General features: G+C 39.1%; 1 protein-coding gene across 1 annotated transcript in view; it reads left to right on the top strand.

The window, feature by feature from the left end:
- ISL1 (ISL LIM homeobox 1) overlaps positions 1–20,047 on the top strand; it is a 60,639-nt gene extending 40,592 nt beyond the window's left edge. Inside the window, exon 6 of the mRNA XM_061393563.1 lies at positions 19,836–20,047. Within this exon, the coding sequence (XP_061249547.1) occupies positions 19,836–19,871 (36 nt within the window). The 3' untranslated portion in view covers positions 19,872–20,047. The remainder of the gene's footprint in view (positions 1–19,835) is intronic.
- The last annotated feature ends 535 nt before the right edge of the window (positions 20,048–20,582 follow it).

The following is a 20,582-nucleotide window of genomic DNA, read 5'->3' as shown; positions in this document are numbered from 1 at the left end:
TGATGCTGCTGAGAGAGGAAAATATTGGCTGGGATCATTCTAGATCCTGGAAGAGAGAAAGAAAGAGAGGTGAAATGGAATTTGTGCAAAAGCCTCTCCTCTTAAGACAGTGTTGACCTTTGCACCATGGTTGAAGAGATCTCTACCCAATTATGGGTGAAGTTTTAAATTCAAATGAAAACTGCCCATAAGGCCTGACTCTAATAAAATTATCTGTGATATGATCCACCGTTTTGGTGTAGGATGCTGGGGTATTAAAAATTGTGTTGTTGTTTTTTTTTTTTAATAGAAATTTTGTTTTGTCTGAAGAATATCAATCTAGACTAAAATGAACCTCAAAAGTCTACATCTATCTCCTATTTAAAAAAGAACTACAAAGGAGTTAATATGTATATATGGAAAGAAATGAGACTTAGCAGTATGCATAGCAATTCATCAGTGAGACAGCTACTAGTGCACAGAAGTCTAATAGATGCTGTCCTTGTCAATAATTGTTGGAGACTGCTTATCAGCAGATTGGATTATTTGTCATAGGCATTGACAAACTAAAGTATCCAGATCTTGAACTTACTGCATATGTTTTAAATATTTAGGTAAATATATTATACATGCATGTGTATATTTTTAATGAGATGAATGTTTTCCTTTGTTACAAAGTTTCAGGATTTGTCTAATGAGGCCTGAAATCTTTTTACTAAATGGTGGAACTTGTTATGATATTTATATCCCCTAACATCCAATCATCCTGGTTTTAATGAAAATATTTTCCTTAAATATTTTGAAAGTAAAGCATCTTCACTGAATCAAAACTGACATTTTAATTTGAACTCTTCACTCTGGAAAGAGTTTGCAGTCAAAATTTGTCATTAAAAAACTCGATTAAATGAAAAATAATGATATACAGGCTTGCTCCTACAAGCCTCTGGAGCAGAAATGCTGAAGTTACTGTATTTTAATGCTTGGTTTGCTTCTTTTACTGCCATGCAGGGATTAAGTGGGAGGCAGCTCTCAGCGCAGTTGGAAAAGGCCATGGCCTTAAACTCAGAAGAACTGCATTTAAGACAGAACCTCCCCTGGTGGCTCAGATGGTAAAGAATCTGCTTGCAATGTAGGAGACCTGGGTTCTATCCCTGGGTAGGGAAAATCCCCTGGAGAAAGGACTGGCTCCCACTTGAGTATCCTTGTCTGGAGAATTCCATGGACAGAGGAACCTGGTAGGCTATAATCCATGGGGTTGCAAAAGTCAGAGATGACTGAAGCAATTAACACACTTGTCATTTATCAGTGGGATGATTTTGTTGAAGTAACTTAGTTTCTTCATCCTTAATTGGGATGAATAATAGATATATTACAAAGGCTTCAGACAATACTGTATGGAAAAGTATTACATGCAAAATCTTATAGAAATGTAAGATTATTAAAAATATGTTTTATATGTTTTCTAAGAAATGGTCTTGTTTATATTCAGGTCTTTAAAAATACATTTGTTTCTATATTCTTATTACAAAAGCAATACATGGTAAAGGCAAAAAAAGAAAAAAGAAAATTAAACAAAGGAGTAACAGAATCATCTATCATCATTCCAATTATTATCACAGGTTTATATCATTTTAATCTGAATTTTTACCTATGCATATAGGTTTTAAAAGTATACACTGTTGTTGCTGTTGTTTTTAGTTGCTAAGCTGTGTCTGCCTTTATGCAACCCAATGGACTGCAGTACGGCAGGCTTCCCTGTCCTTCACTATCTCCCAAAGTTTGTTAAAATTCATATCCATTGAGTTGGAGATACCATCCAACCATCTCATTCTCTGCCTTCCTCTTCTCCTTTTACTTCCAATCTTTCCCAGCATCAGAGTCTTTTCCAGTGAGTTGACTCTTTGCATCAGGTGGCCAAAGTATTGAAGCTTCAACTTCAGCATCAGTCTTTCCAATGAATGAATATTGGGGGTTGATTTCCTTTGGATTGACTGGTTTGGTCTCCTTGAAGTCGAAGGGACTCAAGAGTTTGAAAGCATCAATTCTTTGGCTCTCAGGCTTCTTTGTGATCCAACTCTCACACATGTACATGACTACTGGAAACACTATAGCTTTACCTAAATGGACCTTTGTTGGCAAAGTAATGTCTCTGCTTTTTAATACACAGTCTAGGTTTGGCACATCTTTTTGTCCAAGGAGCACATGTCTTTTCATGGCTGCAGTCACCATCTGCAGTGATTTTGGAGCCCAAGAAAATAAAATCTGTCACTGCTTCCACTTTTTCTCCTTCTATTTGCCATGAAGTGATGGGGCCAGATGCTATGATCTTAGCTTTTTGAATGTTGAGTTTTAAGCCAGCTTTTTCACTCTCCTCTTTCATGCTTATCAAGAGGCTTTTTAGTTCCCCTTCACTTTATGCCGTGAGAGTGGTATCATCTGAGTATCTGAGGCTGTTGATTGTTATTTCTTCTGGCAATCTTGATTCCAGCTTGTGTTTCATCCAGCCCATCATTTTGCATGATGTACTCTGCATAGAGTTTTGCTGAGAGAACACACTGGTCATAGTAAACACTCTCTTCAGCAGCACAAGAGAAGACGCTACACATGGACATCATCAGAGGGTCAACACAGAAATCAGATTGATTATATTCTTTGCAGCCAAAGATGGAGAAGCTCTATACAACCAGCAAAAACAAGACTGGGAGATGACTGTGGCTCAAATCATGAACTCCTTATTGCCAAATTCAGACTTAAATTGAAGAAAGTAGGGAAAACCACTAGACCATTCAGGTATGAGCTAAAGCAAATCCCTTCCGATTATACAGTGCAAGTGAGAAATAGATTTAAGGGACTAGATCTGATAGAGTGCCTGATGAACTATGGGTGGAGATTTGTGACATTGTACAGGAGACAGGGATCAAGACCATCCTTCCAAAAAAGAAATGCAAAAAAGCAAAATGGCTGTCTGAGGAGGCCTTACAAATAGCTGTGAAAAGAAGAGAAGCCAAAACCAAAGGAGAACAGGAAAAATATACCCATTTGAATGCAGAGTTCCAAAGAAGAGCAAGGAGAGATAAGAAAGTCTTCCTCAGTGGTCAATGCAAAGAAATAGAGGAAAACAACAGAATGGGAAAGACTTGAGATCTCTTCAAGAAAATTAGACATACCAAGGGAACATTTCATGCACAGATGGGCTCAATAAAGGACAGAAATGGTAAGGACCTAACAGAAGCAGAAGATATTAAGAAGTGGCAAGAATACACAGAAGAACTGTACAAAAAAGATATTCATGACCCAGATAATCATTATGGTGTGATCACTCACCTAGAGCCAGAAACCCTGGGATGCAAAGTCCAGTGGTCCTTAGGAAGCATCACCACAAACAAAGCTAGTGGAGGTGATGGAATTCCAGTTGAGATATTTCAAATCCTAAAAGATGGTGCTGTGAAAGTGCTGCACTGAATATGTCAGCCAATTTGGAAAACTTAGCAGTGGCCACAGGACTGGAAAAGGTCAGTTTTCATTCCAATCCCAAGGCAATGCTAAAGAATACTCAAACTGCCACACAATTGCACTCATCTCACATGCTAGTAAAGTAATGCTCAAAATTCTCCAAGTCAGGCTTCAACAATATGTGAACCATGAACTTCCTGATGTTCAAGCTGGTTTTAGAAAAGGCAGAGGAACCAGAGATCAAATTGCCAACGTCCGGTGGGTCATTGAAAAAGCAAGAGAGTTCCAGAAAAACATCTACTTCTGCTCTATTGACATGCCAAAGCCTTTGACTGTGTGGATCACAATAAACTGTGGAATATTCTGAAAGAGATGTGAATACCAGACTACCTGACCTGCCTCTTGAGAAATCTGTATGCAGGTCAGGAAGCAACAGTTAGAACTGGACATGGAACAACAGGCTGGTTCCAAATAGGAAAAGGAGTATGTCAAGGCTGTATATTGTCATCCTGCTTATTTAACTTATATGCAGAGTACATCATGAGAACACTGGGCTAGATGAAGCACAAGCTGGAATCAAGATTCCTGGGAGAAATATCAATAACCTCAGATATGCAGATGACATCACCCTTATGACAGAAAGTTGAAGAACTAAAGAGCCTCTTGATGAAAGTGAAAAAGGAGAGTGGAAAAGTTGGCTCAAAACTCAACATTCAGAAAACAAAGATCATGGCATTTGGTCTCTTCACTTCATGGCAAGTAGATGGGAAAACAGTGGAAATCGTGGCAGACTTTATTTTCTTGGGCTCCAAAATCACTACAGATGGTGACTGCAGCCATAAAATTAAAAGACGCTTACTCCTTGGAAGGAAAGTTATGATCAACCTAGACAGCATATTAAAAAAGCAGAGACATTACTTTGCCAACAAAGGTCTGCTTAGTCAAAGCTATGGTTTTTCCAGTAGCCATGTATGGGTGAGAGTTGGACTATAAAGACAGCTGAGTTCTGAAGAATTGATGCTTTTGAACTGTGGTGTTGGAGAAAACTCTTGAGAGTCCCTTGAACTGCCAGGATATCCAACCAGTCCATCCTAAAAGAAATTAGTCCTGAATATTCATTGGAAGGACTGATGCTGAAGCTAAAACTCCAATACTTTGGCCACCTGATGCAAAGAACTGACTCATTTGAAAAGACCCTGGTGCTGGGAAAGATTGAAGGCAGAAGGAGAAGGGGACAACAGAGGATGAGATGGTTGGATGGCATCACGGACTCAATGCACATTAGTTTGAGTAAACTCTGGGAGTTGGTGATGTTCAGGGAGGCCTGGCGTACTGCAGTCCATGGGGTCGCAAAGAGTCAGACATGACTGAGTGACTGAACTGAACTGAAGCGACTTCATATAAGTTAAATAAGCAAGGTGACATTATATAGCTTGACGTACTCCTTTTGTGATTTAGAACCAAATTTTCCATGTCTGGTTCTAAGTGCTGCTTCTTGATATGCGTGCAGGATTTTCAGGAGGTAAAGTGGTCTGGTATTCCCACCTCGTTAAGAATTTTCCACAATTTGTTGTTATCCATACAGTCAAAGCTTTAGCATAGTCAATAAAACAGATTTTTTTTTTTTTTTTTAGAATTCCCTTGCTTTCTCTATGATCCAAGGAATGTTGGTAATTTTATCTCTGATTCCTCTGCCTTTTCTAAACCCAACTTGTACATTTGAAAGTTCTTTGTTCACATACTGCTGAAGCCTAACTTGAAGGATTTTGAGTATAACCTTACTAGCATGTGAAATGAGCGCAATTGTACCATATTTTGAACATTCTTTTTTTTTTCATGGTTTATCTTTTGATGTTTCAGGTTTTTAATTTCTTTCAATAAAGTTTTAAAATTTTATTCCTAAATCCCTTATATTTTTATTGCTACTGCAAATGTCTGTATAAAAAATATACACAAATTCTTTCTTTGTACCTGTTTTTTTATTATAATTTATTTATTTTGATTGAAGGCTAATTACTTCACAATATTGTATTGGTTTTGCCATACACTGACATGAATCTGCCACGGGTCGACACGTGTTCCCCATCCTGAACCCCCTCCCACCCATACCATCCCTCTGGGTCATCCCAGTGCACCACCCCTGAGCATCCTGTATCATGCATCGAACCTGGACTGGTGATTCGTTTCATGTATGATAATATACATGTTTCAAAACCATTCTCCCAAATCATCCTACCCTCACCCTCTCCCACAGAGTCCAGAAGACTGTTTTATACATCTGTCTCTTTTTCTGTCTCACATACAGGGTTATCATTACCATCTTTCTAAATTCCATATATATGCGTTAGTATACTGTATTCGTGTTTTTCTTTATGGCTTACTTCACTCTGTATAATAGGCCCCAGTTTCATCCATCTCATTAGAACTGATTCAAACATATCATTTTTAATGGCTGAATAATACTCCATTGTGTATATGTACCACTGCTTTCTTTATCCATTCATCTGCTGATGGACATCTAGGTTGCTTCCATGTACTGGCTATTGAAAACAGTGCTGCGATGAACATTGGGGTACACGTGTCTCTTTCAATTCTGGTTTCCTCTGTGTGTATGCCCAGCAGTGGGATTGCTGGGTCATATGGCAGTTCTATTTCCAGTTTTCTAAGGAATCTCCACACTGTTCTCCATAGTGGCTGTACTAGTTTGCATTCCCACCAACAGTGTAAGAGGGTTCCCTTTTCCACCCCTTCTCCAGCATTTATTGCTTGTAGACTTTTGGATCGCAGCCATTCTGACTGGCATGAAATGATACCTCATTGTGGTTTTGATTTGCATTTCTCTGATAATGAGTGATGTTGAGCATCTTTTCATGTGTTTGTTAGCCATCTGTATGTCTTCTTTGGAGAAATGTCTATTTAGTTCTTTGGCCCATTTTTTGATTGGGTCATTTATTTTTCTGGAACTGAGCTGCTGCTGCTAGTGCTTCTAAGTCGCTTCAGTCGTGTCCGACTCTGTGAAACCCCATAGACAGCAACCCACCAGGCTCCCCATCCCTGGGATTCTCCAGGCAAAAACACTGGAGTGGGTTGCCATTTCCTTCTCCAATGCATCAAAGTGAAAAGTGAAAGTGAAGTCGCTCAGTTGTGTCCTACACTTAGCGATCCCATGGACTGCAGCCCACCAGGTTCCTTCGTCCATGGGATTTTCCAGGCAAGAGTACTGGAGTGGGGTGCCGTTGCCTTCTCCGGGAATTGAGCTGCAGGAGTTGCTTGTATATTTTTGAGATTAATTCTCTGTCAGTTGCTTCATTTGCTATTATGTCTCCCATTCTGAAGGCTGTCTTTTCACCTTGCTTATAGTTTCCTTTGTTGTGCAGAGCTTTTAATTTTAATTAGGTCCCATTTGTTTATTTTTGCTTTTATTTCCAATATTCTAGGAGGTGGGTCATAGAGGATCCTGCTGTGATTTATGTAGGAGACTGTTTTGCCTATATTCTCCTCTAGGAGTTTTTATATTTTCTGGTCTTACATTTAGATCTTTAATCCATTTTGAGTTTATTTTTGTGTATGGTGTTAAAAAGTGTTCTAGTTTCATTCTTTTACAAGTGGTTGATCAGTTTTCCCAGCACCACTTGATAAAGAGATTGTCCTTTCTCAATTGTATATTCTTGCCTCCTTTGTCAAAGATAAGGCATCCATAGATGTGTGGATTTATCGCTGGGCTTTCTATTTTGTTCTATTGATTTATATTCCTGTCTTTTTGCCAGTACCATACTCTCCTGATGACTGTGGCTTTGTAGTAGAGCCTGAAGTCAGGCAGGTTGATTCCTCCAGTTCCATTCTTCTTTCTCAAGATTTCTGGCTATTCGAGGTTTTTTGTATTTCCATACAAATTGTGAGATTATTTGTTCTAGTTCTCTGAAAAATACCATTGGTAGCTTGATACGGATTGCATTGAATCTATAGATTGCTTTGGGTAGTATACTCATTTTCACTATATTGATTCTTCCAATCTATGAACACAGTATATTTTTCCATCTATTAGTGTCCTTTTTCAGAGAAGGCAATGGCGCCCCACTCCAGTACTCTTGCCTGGAAAATCCCATGGGCGGAGGAGCCTGGTAGGCTGCAGTCCATGGGGTTGCTAGGAGTTGGACACTACTGAGTGACTTCACTTTCACTTTTCACTTTGATGCATTGGAGAAGGAAATGGCAACCCACTCCAGTGTTCTTGCCTGGAGAATCCCAGGGATGGGGGAGCCTGGTGGGCTGCCGTCTATGGGGTTGCACAGAGTTGGAGACAACTGAAGCGACTTAGCAGCAGCAGCAGCAGTGTCCTCTTTGATTTCTTTCACCAGTGTTTTATAGTTTTCTATATATAGGTCTTTTGTTTCTTTAGGTAGATATATTCCTAAGTATTTTATTCATCATTGCAATGGTGAATGGAATTGTTTCCTTAATTTCTCTTTCTATTTTCTCATTATTAGTGTACAGGAATGCAAGGGATTTCTGTGTGTTGATATTATATCCTGCAACTTTACTATAATCATTGATCAACTCTAGTAATTTTCTGGTGGAGTCTTTAGGGTTTTCTATGTAGAGGAGCATGTCATCTGCAAACAGTGAGAGTTTTACTTCTTCTTTTCCAATTAGGATTCCTTTTATTTCTTTTTCTGCTCTGATTGCTGTGGCCAAAACTTTAAAAACTATGTTGAATAGTAGTGGTGAGAGTGGGCACCCTTGTCTTGTTCCTGACTTTAGGGGAAATGCTTTCAATTTTTCACCATTGAGGATAATGTTTGCTCTGGGTTTGTCATATATGGCTTTTATTATGTTGAGGTAAGTTCCTTCTATGCCTGCTTTCTGGAGGTTTTTATCATAAATGGATGTTGAATTTTGTCAAAGGCTTTCTCTGCATCTACTGAGATAATCATATGGCTTTTATTTTTCAATTTGTTAATGTGGCGTATTACATTGATTCATTTGCAGGTATTGAAGAATCCTTGCATCTCTGGGATAAAGCCCACTTGGTCATGATGTATGATCTTTTTAATGTGTTGTTGGATTCTGATTGCTAGTATTTTGTTAAGGAATCTTTCATCTATGTTCAGCAGTGATATTGGCCTGTAGTTTTCTTTTTTTGTGGCATCTTTGTCAGGTTTTGGTATTAGGCTGCTGGTGGCCTCATAGAATGAGTTTGAAAGTTTACCTTCCTCTGTAATTTTCTGGAAGAGTTTGAGTAGGATAGGTGTTCAGATCAGATCAGATCGGTCACTCAGTCATGTCCAACTCTTTGCGACCCCATGAATCGCAGCACGCCAGGCCTCCCTGTCCATCACCAACTCCTGGAGTTCACTCAGACTCACGTCCATCAAGTCAGTGATGCCATCCAGCCATCTCATCCTCTGTCACCCCCTTCTCCTCCTGCCCCCAATCCCTCCCAGCATCAGAGTCTTTTCCAGTGAGTCAACTCTTCGCATGAGGTGGCCAAAGTACTGGAGTTCCAGCTTTAGCATCATTCCTTCCAAAGAAATCCCAGGGCTGATCTCCTTCAGAATGGACTGGTTGGATCTCCTTGCAGTCCAAAGGACTCTCAAGAGTCTTCTCCAATACCACAGTTAAAAGCATCAATTCTTCGGTGCTTAGCCTTCTTCACAGTCCAACTCTCACATCCATACATGACCACAGGAAAAACCATAGCCTTGACTAGACGAACCTTTGTTGGCAAAGTAATGTCTCTGCTTTTGAATATGCTGTCTAGGTTGGTCATAACTTTCCTTCCAAGGAGTAAGCGTCTTTTAATTTCATGGCTGCAGTCACCATCTGCAGTGATTTTGGAGCCCAGAAAAATAAAATCTGACACTGTTTCCACTGTTTCCCCATCTATTTCCCATGAAGTGATGGGACCAGATGCCATGATCTTCGTTTTCTGAATGTTGAGCTTTAAGCCAACTTTTTCACTCTCCACTTTCACTTTCATCAAGAGGCTTTTTAGTTCCTCTTCACTTTCTGCCATAAGGGTGGTGTCATCTGCATATCTGAGGTTATTGATATTTCTCCCAGCAATCTTGATTCCAGCTTGTGTTTCTTCCATCCAGCGTTTCTCATGATGTACTCTGCATATAAGTTAAATAAACAGGGTGACAATATACAGCCTTGACGAACTCCTTTTCCTATTTGGAACCAGCCTGTTGTTCCATGTCCAGTTCTAACTGTTGCTTCCTGACCTGCATACAAATTTCTCAAGAGGCAGATCAGGTGGTCTGGTATTCCCATCTCTTTCAGAATTTTCCACAGTTTATTGTGATCCACACAGTCAAAGGCTTTGGCATAGTCAATAAAGCAGAAATAGATGCTTTTCTGGAACTCTCTTGCTTTTTCCATGATCCAGCGGATGTTGGCAATTTGATCTCTGGTTCCTCTGCCTTTTCTAAAAGCAGCTTGAACATCAGGAAGTTCAGGGTTCACATATTGCTGAAGCCTGGCTTGGAGAATTTTGAGCATTACTTTACTAGCGTGTGAGATGAGTGCAATTGTGCATAGTTTGAGCATTCTTTGGCATTGCCTTTCTTTGGGATTGCAATGAAAACTGACCTTTTCCAGTCCTGTGGCCACTGCTGAGTTTTCCAAATGTGCTGGCATATTGAGTGCAGCACTTTCACAGCATTATCTTTCAGGATTTGGAGTAGCTCGACTGGAATTCCATCACCTCCACTAGCTTTTTTCATAGTGATGCTTTCTAAGGCCCACTTGACTTCACATTCCAGGATGTCTGGCTCTAGGTCAGTGATCACACCATCATGATTATCTGGGTCATGAAGATCTTTTTTGTACAGTTCTTCTGTGTATTCTTGCCATCTCTTCTTAATATCTTCTGCTTCTGTTAGGACCATACCATTTCTGTCCTTTATCGAGCCCATCTTTGGATGAAATCTTCCTTTGGTGTCTCTGATTTTCTTGAAGAGATCCCTAGTCTTTCCCATTTTGTTGTTTTTCTCTATTTCTTTGCATTGATCACTGAGGAAGGCTTTCTTATCTCTTCTTGCTATTCTTTGGAACTCTGCATTCAGATGTTTATATCTTTCCTTTTCTCCTTGGCTTTTCCCTTCTCTTCTTTTCACAGCTATTGGTAAGGCCTCCCCAGACAGCCATTTTGCTTTTTGCATTTCTTTTCCATGAGAATGGTCTTGGTCCCTGTCTCCTGTACAATGTCACAAATCTCATTCCATAGTTCATTAGTCACTCTATCTATCGTATCTAGGCCCTTAAATCTATTTTTCATTCCACTGTACAATCATAAGGGATTTGATTTAGGTCATACCTGAATGGTCTAGTGGTTTTCCCTACTTTCTTCAATTTAAGTCTGAATTTGGCAATAAGGAGTTCATGGTCTGAGCCACAGTCAGCTCCTGGTCTTGTTTTTGCTGAATGTATAGAGTTTCTCCATCTTTGGCTGCAAAGAATATAATCAATCTGATATCAGTGTTGACCATCTGGTGATGTCCATGTATAGAGTCTTCTCTTGTGTTGTTGGAAGAGGGTGTTTGTTATGACCAGTGCATTTTCTTGACAAAACTCTATTAGTCTTTGCCCTGCTTCATTCCGTATTCCAAGGCCAAATTTGCCTGTTACTCCAGGTGTTTCTTGACTTCCTACTTTTGCATTCCAGTACCCTATAATGAAAAGGACATCTTTTTTGGGTGTTAGTTCTAAAAGGTCTTGTATGTCTTCATAGAACCGTTCAACTTCAGCTTCTTCAGCGTTACTGGTTGGGGCATAGACTTAGATTACTGTGATATTGAATGGTTTGCCTTGGAAACGAACAGAGATCATTCTGTCATTTTTGAGATTGCATCCAAGTACCGCATTTCAGACTCTTTGTTGACCATGATGGCCACTCCATTTCTTCTGAGGGATTCCTGTCCGCAGTAGTAGATATAATGGTCATCTGAGTTAAATTCACCCATTCCAGTCCATTTCAGTTCGCTGATCCTAGAATGTCAACATTCACTCTTGCCATCTCTTGTTTGCCACTTCCAATTTGCCTTGATTCATGGACCTGACATTCCAGGTTCCTATGCAATATTGCTCTTTACAGCATTGGACCTTGCTTCTATCACCAGTTAGGTCTTCTCTAAATTTTTGGTAGAATTCAGCTATGAAGCCATCTGGACCTGGGCTTTTGCTTGCTGGAAGATTTCTTAATACAGTTTCAATTTCCATGCTTTTGATGAGTCTGTTAAGATTTTCTATTTCTTCCTTGTTCAGTTTTGGAAAGTTGTACTTTTCTAAAAATTTGTCCATTTCTTCCAAGTTGTCCATTTATTGGCATATAATTGCTGATAGTAGTGTCTTATGATCCTTTGTATTTCTGTGTTGTCTGTTGTGATCTCTCCATTTTCATTTCTGATTTTATTGATTTGATTTTTCTCCCTCTGTTTCTTGATGAGTCTGGCTAATGGTTTGTCAATTTTATTTATCCCTTCAAAGAACCAGCTTTTGGCTTCGTTGATTTTTTCTATGGTCTCTCTGTCTCTCTGTCTCTCTCTCTCTCTTTTTTTTTTTTTTTGCATTTATTTCTGCCCTAATTTTTAAGATTTCTTTCCTTCTATTAACCCTAGGATTCTTCATTTCTTCCTTTTCTAGTTGCATTAGGTGTAGAATTAGGTTATTTATTTGACTTTTTTCTTGTTTCTTGAGGTATGTGTGTATTGCTATGAACCTTCCCTTAGCACTGCTTTTACAGTGTCCCATAGGTTTTGGGTTATTGTGTTTTCATTTTCATTCATTTCTATGCATATTTTGATTTCTTTTTTGATTTCTTCTGTGATTTGTTGGTTATTCAGCAGCATGTTGTTCAGCCTCCATATGTTGGAATTTTTAATAGCTTTTCTCCTGTACTTGAGATCTAATTTTACTGCATTGTGGTCAGAAAAGATGCTTGGAATGATTTCAATTTTTTTTGAATTTACCAAGGCTAGATTTGTGGCCCAGGATGTGATCTATCCTGGAGAAGGTTCCGTGTGCACTTGAGAAAATGGTGAAATTCATTGTTTTGGGGTGAAATGTCCTATAGATATCAATTAGGTCTAACTGGTCTATTGTATCATTTAAAGTTTGTGTTTCCTTGTTAATTTTCTGTTTAGTTGATCTATCCATAGGTGTGAGTGGTGTATTAAAGTCACCCACTATTATTGTGTTACTGTTAACTCTCCCTTTCATACTTGTTAGCATTTGTCTTACATATTGTGGTGTTCATATGTTGGGTGCATATATATTTATAATTGTTATATCTTCTTCTTGGATTGATCTTTGGATCATTATGTAGTGTCCTTCTTTGTCTCTTTTCACAGCCTTTGTTTTAAAGTCTATTTTATCTGATATGAGTATTGCTACTCCTGGTTCCTTTTGGTCTCTATTTGCATGGAATATCTTTTTCCAGCCCTTCACTTTCAGTCTGTATGTGTCCCTTGTTTTGAGATGTGTCTCTTGTAGACAACAGATATAGGGGTCTTGTTTTTGTATCCATTCGGCCAGTCTTCATCTTTTGGTTGGGGCATGCAACCCATTTACATTTAAGGTAATTATTGATAAGTATGATCCTGTTGCCATTTACTTTATTGTTTTGGGTTCAAGTTTATACACCCTTTTTGTGTTTCCTGTCTAGAGAAGATCCTTTAGCATTTGTTGGAGAGCTGATTTGGTGGTGCTGAATTCTCTCAGCTTTTGCTTTTCTATAAAGCTTTTGATTTCTCCTTCATATTTGAATGAGATCCTTGCTGGGTACAGTAATCTGGGCTGTAGGTTATTCTCTTTCATCACTTTAAGTATGTCCTGCCATTCCGTCCTGGCCTGAAGAGTTTCTATTGAAAGATCAGCTGTTATCCTTATGGGAATCCCCTTTTGTGTTTTTTTTGTTTGTTTGTTTGTTTTTCCCTTGCTGCTTTTAATATTTGTTCTTTGTGTTTGATCTTTGTTAATTTGAGTAATATGTGTCTTGGGGTGTTTCGCCTTGGGTTTATCCTATTTGGGACTCTCTGGGTTTCCTGGACTTGGGTGATTATTTCCTTCCCCATTTTAGGGAAGTTTTCAACTATTATCTCCTCAAGTATTTTCTCATGGTGTTTCTTTTTGTCTTCTTCTTCTGGGGCTCCTATGATTCGAATGTTGGGGCATTTAACATTGTCCCAGAGGTCTCTGAGATTATCCTCATTTTTTTTAATTCGTTTTTCTTTTTTCCTCTCTGTTTCATTTATTTCTACCATTCTGTCTTCTACCTCACTTATCGTATCTTCTACCTCTGTTATTCTACTGTTGGTTCCCTCCAGAGTGTTTTTGATCTCATTTATTGCATTATTCATTATATATTAACTCTTTTTTATTTCTTCTAGGTCCTTGTTAAACCTTTCTTGCATCTTCTCTATCCTTGTCTCCAGGCTATTTATCTGTAACTCCATTTTGCTTTCAAGATTTTGGATCATTTTCACTATCATTATTCAGAATTCTTTATCAGGTAGACTCCCTATCTCTTCCTCCTTTGCTTGGTTCGGTGGGCATTTATCCTGTTCTTTACCTGCTGGTAATTTCTCTGCCTTTTCATCTTGTTTTTATTGCTGTGTTTGGGGTGGCCTTTCCATATTCAGGCAGTTTCTGGAGTTCTCTTTATTGTGGAGTTTCCTCGCTGTGGGTGGGGTTGGACCAGTGGCTTGTCAAGGTTTCCTGGTTAGGGAAGCTTGTGTCGGTGATCTGGTGGGTAGAGCTGGATTTTTTCTCTCTGGAGTGCAATGAAGTGTCCAGTAATGAGTTATGAGATGTCAGTGGGTTTGGAGTGATTTTGGGCAGCCTGTATATTAAAGCTCAGGGCTGTGTTCCTGTGTTGCTGGAGAATTTGCGTGGTATGTCTTGCTCTGGAACTTGTTGGCCCTTGGGTGGTACTTGGTTTCAGTGTAGGTGTGGAGGCATTTGATGAGCTCCTATCAATTAATGTTCCCTGGAGTCAGGAGTTCTCTGGTGCTCACAGGATTTGGACTTAAGCCTCCTACCTCTGGTTTTCGGTCTTATTCTTACAGTAGTCTCAAGACTTCTCCATCTATACAGCACCATTGATAAAACATCTAGGTTAATGATGAAAAGTTTCTCCCCAGTGAGCAACACCCAGAGAGGTACACAGAGTTACATGGAGAAGAGAAGAGGGAGGAGGGAGATAGAGGTGACCAGGAGTAGAAGAGGGGGAATCAAAAGAGGAGAGAGCAAGCTGGCCAGTAATCATTTCCTTATGTGTGCTCCACAGTCTGGACTGCTCAGAGATGTTCATGGAGTTACACAGAGAAGAGAAGAGAAGAGAAGAGGGAGGAAGGAGAGAGAGGTGGCCAGGAGGATAAGAGGGGGGAATCAAAAGGAGAGAGACAGATCCAGCCAGTAATCAGTTCCCTAAGTGTTCTCCACAGTCTGGAACACACAAAAAGATTCTCAGAGTTGGGTAGAGAAGAGAAGGGGAGGGAGGAGACAGAGGCGACCTGGTGGAGAAAAAGGAGAGTCCAAAGGGGGAGAGAGCAGTCAAGCCAGTAATCTCACTCCCAAGTAAAAATGGGTACTGAAGATTGGGTTCTTAAAGGTAAAAAATTGATAACAAATACCAAAAAGCAAAGATTAAAAATCTAGAGTAGAGGTTGGAGTCTCAAAAATACAATATTAAAGGAAAAAAAACAAAGTCACAAAAATTATAAAATATGTATATATATGAAGTTTGTTTTAAAAAATAGGGTCTTTTTTTCTTTTACAAATAATAGTAGGTTATAAAAATGAAAATTAAAGGAGTAATAAAGGACCTAAAAATTTTAAAATTTAAAGAATGATAATAGTAAAAATATATCTAGGACTTTCTCTGGTGTTGTTGTGGACAGGGTGGAGTCAGTTCATTTTCAGATAGTTCCTTGATCCGGCTTATACTTCTCAAGATTTATAGGCCCCTTCCTATGTAGTCGGTGCTAGCTACAGGGTTTTAATCTATTGCACCTGTCACTTCCAGGGCAATTCCCTCTGATTTAGCTTCTTCTGTTCGCTGGTCTCTTCAGTGACCCAAGGGGGCGGTGGTGGACACTTTTTTAGGCTCACTTTTTCAGTCGTACTGTGGGGAGAGAGGAACGCTGCAAACAAATAACACTGGCATGTGTGGGAAGTGCTCCCAGCGTCTTGGCCACACTGGGTTTGCCCCCGCTCATGCCGTGTGTGCTTTCCCAGTCTACACTGCTCAGGTTCTAGCTTGCTCTGCCAGGAACTGTCTGAGGCGGGCCCTGGGTTGCATGCACTTCCCAGGTCTAAGGCACTCAGGTTCAGGTACTTGGGTACTCCTCAAAGGCGCAGACTCAGTTGGGCCTGCGTTTTGTGCCCTTCCCATGTCCAAGCCACTCAGGTTACCAGGTGTTTGGTGAGCACAGTAATTGCAACTTTTCACCTCCCCCATCCCTGCCACTCGGTTTTCTGAGTGTACAACCAGCGCACCTTCTCAGGCGAATGTCAACTGTCCAGAATCCCAAGAAGTCTTGGTTAGCAATGAAGCCTGCTTGCAGTTTGGTAGATGATGCCTCTCTGGACCTGCAATTTCCCCCTTCTGGCTCTGGCTGCCCTTGCCTGCCTGTCTCCGGTGGGGGATGGGCCAGTCTGCAGCTGGCTAGCTCTGGTCAGTCCTTTGTTCTATGAGCAGGCCTGGCGGTGTTTTAGTTTAGGGTTTTCGTGGGGTAGCTATCCCATGGTCTGGTTTGCTATCTCAAGTTAGTTCCCTCAGATTGCCCTAGGGGCATTCAGACCTGATCCTTACTCTGAGCAATGCAGCCTGTGCCTCCCTGCCCAGCCCCCGCTTGTTAGTGGCGGATGCACGTGTCTGTGCTGCTTCTCCGCTGGGAGTTACCATTGGGCTCGTAATCTGTGGGTTTTAATTATTTATTTATTGTTCCTCCCGGTTGTGTTGCCCTCTGAGGTTCCAAGGCTCGCCACAGACTCACCAGTGAGAGTGTTTCCTGGTGTTTGGAAACTTCTCTCTTTTTAAGACTCCCTTCCCAGGACGGATCTCTGTCCCTACCTCTTTTGTCTCTCTTTTAATCTTTTATATTTTTTCCTACCTCCTTTCAAAGACAACGGGCTGCTTTTCTCGGTGCCTGTTGTCCTCTGCCTGCATTCAGAAGTTGTTTTGTGGGATTTCCTCAGCGTTCAAATGTTCTTTTGATGAATTTGTTGGGGGGAGAAAGTGGTCTCCCCATCCTATTCCTCTGCCATCTCAGGACCGCCCCCCAATTTGAGCATTCTTTGGTATTGCCCTTCTTTGGGATTGGAATGAAAACTGACCTTTTCCAGTCCTGTGGCCACTGCTGAGTGTTTCAAATTTGCTGACATGTTGCGTGCTGCACTCTCACAGCATCATATACCCTATCATTGCAGTGTACAGTATGCACTTTGCTGTTTGTTCCTTTCCCCTTAGCATTAAATTATGATCATGTTTTTATGACAGTTACATGCATTTTTTGGATTGCATCCATTAATATATACTCTTTCATCTGAATGAACTATAATTACAGTTTGCTTGCAATTTTCCTATTCACAAAGCTTTAGGATATTTCTAATAGGTGAATTCTTTCTATTAATCTTTTTTATTAATAAAATAACAAATATAATCTTTATTAATATATAATTAATATATATATAATTAATATAATCTTTTTATTAATCTATTATATGTTTACTAGTTCCTGGATGAAAGAGTGAACATCATTTTGAACCTTTTGATATAAGTTATCAACTTGTCTTTCAGGTAGACTGATAGTTTCCTCTCACCTCAGCAGTATGGATAAGAGCCTGTTTCCCCACATCCTACTTATTACAATAATTGGATGCATTTTGCATACAAATGATGTATGCATTTCTAACTCACAGGTAGTAATGCTTCATTTGGTATTGTCCAAGACTGAGGGCTTCCCTGGTGACTCAGATAGCAATGAATCTGCCTGCAATGCAGGAAACCCAGGTTTGATCTCTGAGTTGGGAAGATCCTCTGGAGAAAGGAATGGCAACCCATTCCAGTATTGTTGCCTGGAGAATTCCATGGACAGAGGAGCCTGGCAGGCTACAGTCCATAGTATCACAAAGAGTCAGACATGACTGAGTGACTAACACAGTTACAGTTACAAGAATGAGGAATTCATATAAATAAAGTTTCAAAATAATTGAAGCCCTTTTTAATGCAAAACATTAAAATGGGACAATTTTTAAATGAGAAATAATTTAAATGAAAAAAATCCTTCTAAATTGTATTATATACCTCTCTGTCCCCTTATACAGAGTGTATTGAATGAATACGGTTATATTAAGGTGTTATGAGCACTTCAGTTTTTTGCTTTTTTTTTTTTTAGTCTTTAAAATAACCTTGCAAAATAGTTATTGTTATCTCCTTTTACAGCTGGGGTAACTTGGGTTAAATACTAGACCCAGCTTATAAATGGTAGAGCTATAATTTGAATACGAGCCTAGACCCACTGCTTTTGCTAGTACACTCAACACACTTCTATTGTGTGTTAATAATCTGAGGCCCTCAAGTCTGTATAATGTACAGGGATTTATTTGCATGACACCTGCATTGGAGGTTCATGCTCATTTTTAAAAAATAGATTTTATATATACTTCCTCAGTTTCAGCAAGATAACTCTAAATGTGTCTTGCTGTTACGGAACTTGCTCTGATTTGGCAACAATAACAAATACAGTTGACCCTTGAACGACTTGGAAGTTTGGGGCACCAACACACTACATAGTGGAAAATCTGCATATAACTTTTGATACTCCACAAACATAACTACTAATAGCCTACTGTTGACCAGAACCTTTGCCTGTAACATATACAGTTGATTAACAGCATATTCTGTATATTATATTATATACTGTACTCTTACAATAGAGTAACTTAGAGAAAAGCAAATGTTATTAAGAAAATCATAAGGAAGAGAAAAAGCATTTACAGTACTGTACTGTATTTATTGATACCATAAGTTTACATCATCTGTTTCACAAGATGAATGTCTGTTGGTACCTATATCAATACTGTCTTATATGATTCAGAACACTGAGAATGTCATATGTATTACTAGCACTAGACATCAAAAATGAAAAGATAATGTGAAAAACAAATTCATGTTTATTTGTTAAATGTGGAATCAAAAACTGACACAAATGAATTCATTTGCAAAACAGAAACAGATTAACAGACTTCAAAAAAACAATGTATCGTTACCAAAGAGGAAAAGTGGGGGTGAGGAATAACCATTACAGTGGTTGCTTGGAGCTTTCTCTGATCATTGTTTTGATTTGCTACTCTTAATCTGCTGTAGGTTGGAATATAGATAGCTGGATTTGTAAAAACAAAAAATGGTTAAAACTTCTTTTCTCAAGTGATGTCTGACTTTTCTATCGGTAGATCCTGAGTATGTTTTGCCTCAACCTAATTCTCAAATTTATTCATGCCCGTGTCATGATCTGCAAGTAAATACTTTAGTAACTTTATCTTGTTTAGTTATTAATGTAATGCTGCAGTTTAGAATTATTACCCATTTTCATTATATAGCTAAGGGAATAATTTGCCTGATATTCTATTACATAGACTTTGGGGCTTCTGTTTGGAACCTGAAATTTTTTTTAATGTATTTGTTTTATTGAAGTATAGTTGCTTTACAATAGTATATTTGTTTCATGTATACAGCATAGTGATTCAGTACTTTTGCAGGTTAAAGTCCTTTAACAGTATTAGATGAAGATTGCTTTAATTCCCTATGCTATACATATATCTTTGTTGCTTATCTGTTTTGTCCCACTCCCATCCCCTCTACCCTCTGGTAACTGCTAATTTGCTTTCTAATCTGTGAATCTGCTCCTGTTTTATATGTACATTCATTTGTTTTATTTTTTATATTCTACATGTGATAGCATTAAGTGTCTTTGTCTGACTTATTTCACTAAGCATAGTACATTCAGGGTCCATCCACATTGTTGGAAATGGCAGAATTTAAGTCTTTTTTAATGACTGAGTAATATTCATATATGGGGTTTCCCAGGCAGTTCAGTGGTAAAGAATCTGCCTGGCAAAGCAGGAGATGCAGGAGACATGGATTCGATTCCTGGCTTGGGAAAATTCCTTGGAGTAGAAAATGGCAATGCACTCCAGTATTCTTGCCTGGAAAATTCTATGGACAGAGGAGCCTGATGGGCTACAGCCTATGGTATTGTGAAGAGTCAGACACTACTGAGCAACTGAGCACGCATGCACGTGTCATTCATATATATGTCTTGGCTATTGTAAATAGTGCTGCTATGAAGATTAAGGTGCACATATCTTTTCAAATTAGTCTTTTCATTTTTTTCCAGATATATGTCCAGAAGTGGAATTGCTGGTTCATATGAAACTCCTTATTGCTGACTTTAGGCTAGGTTGCAAGATAAGTAACCTTCAGTTGTAGGAGTCTGACAGAAGAGTGTGAAAAGTAGAATGTTTTAAAAATTTGTTTATGTGATTTAAGCCATAAAGAAAATGTGCATTTTTAAATAAAGTTGAATTTAATGCCACAACATGACATGCAGATTGAGTCTTCTTTCTTTGCTTTTATAAACATCTTGTCTTCTGCTAAACATGTTTGCAGTGTGCTACAAAATGAGGTTCCTCTTATGAGAATGTTTATATGGAATAAATCAAAAGTGATTATAATAGTATCAGATTTGACATTGATGATTCAGTTCAATCTGTATTTGTTGAATGCTTACCTATAGTGTTTATAGGTATAGTTTGGAAAAAGTACTAGCATGTTTAGTAACTATGCATTACAGAATAATATTAGCATGTAACTCTATATTTACAAAGCACTACCATATTAGATTTCCCTGGTGGCTCAGATGGTAAAGCATCTGTCTGCAATGCGGGAGACCCGGGTTCAACCCCTGGGTCTGGACAATCCTCTGGAGAAGGTAATGGCAACCCACTCCAGTACTCATGCCTGGAAAATTCCATGGATGGAGAAGCCTGGTGGGCTACAGTCCATGGGGTCGCAAAGAGTCAGACACGACTGAGCAACTTCACTTTCACCATATTAGAGTTATACCTAAGTGTGTTCCTAACTG

Source organism: Bos javanicus, chromosome 20 (genome assembly GCF_032452875.1).
Source record: "Bos javanicus breed banteng chromosome 20, ARS-OSU_banteng_1.0, whole genome shotgun sequence".
NCBI lineage: Eukaryota > Metazoa > Chordata > Mammalia > Artiodactyla > Bovidae > Bos > Bos javanicus.
The sequence above is the reverse complement of the archived record's forward strand: the minus strand, read 5'-3'. Positions and strand labels throughout refer to the sequence as shown.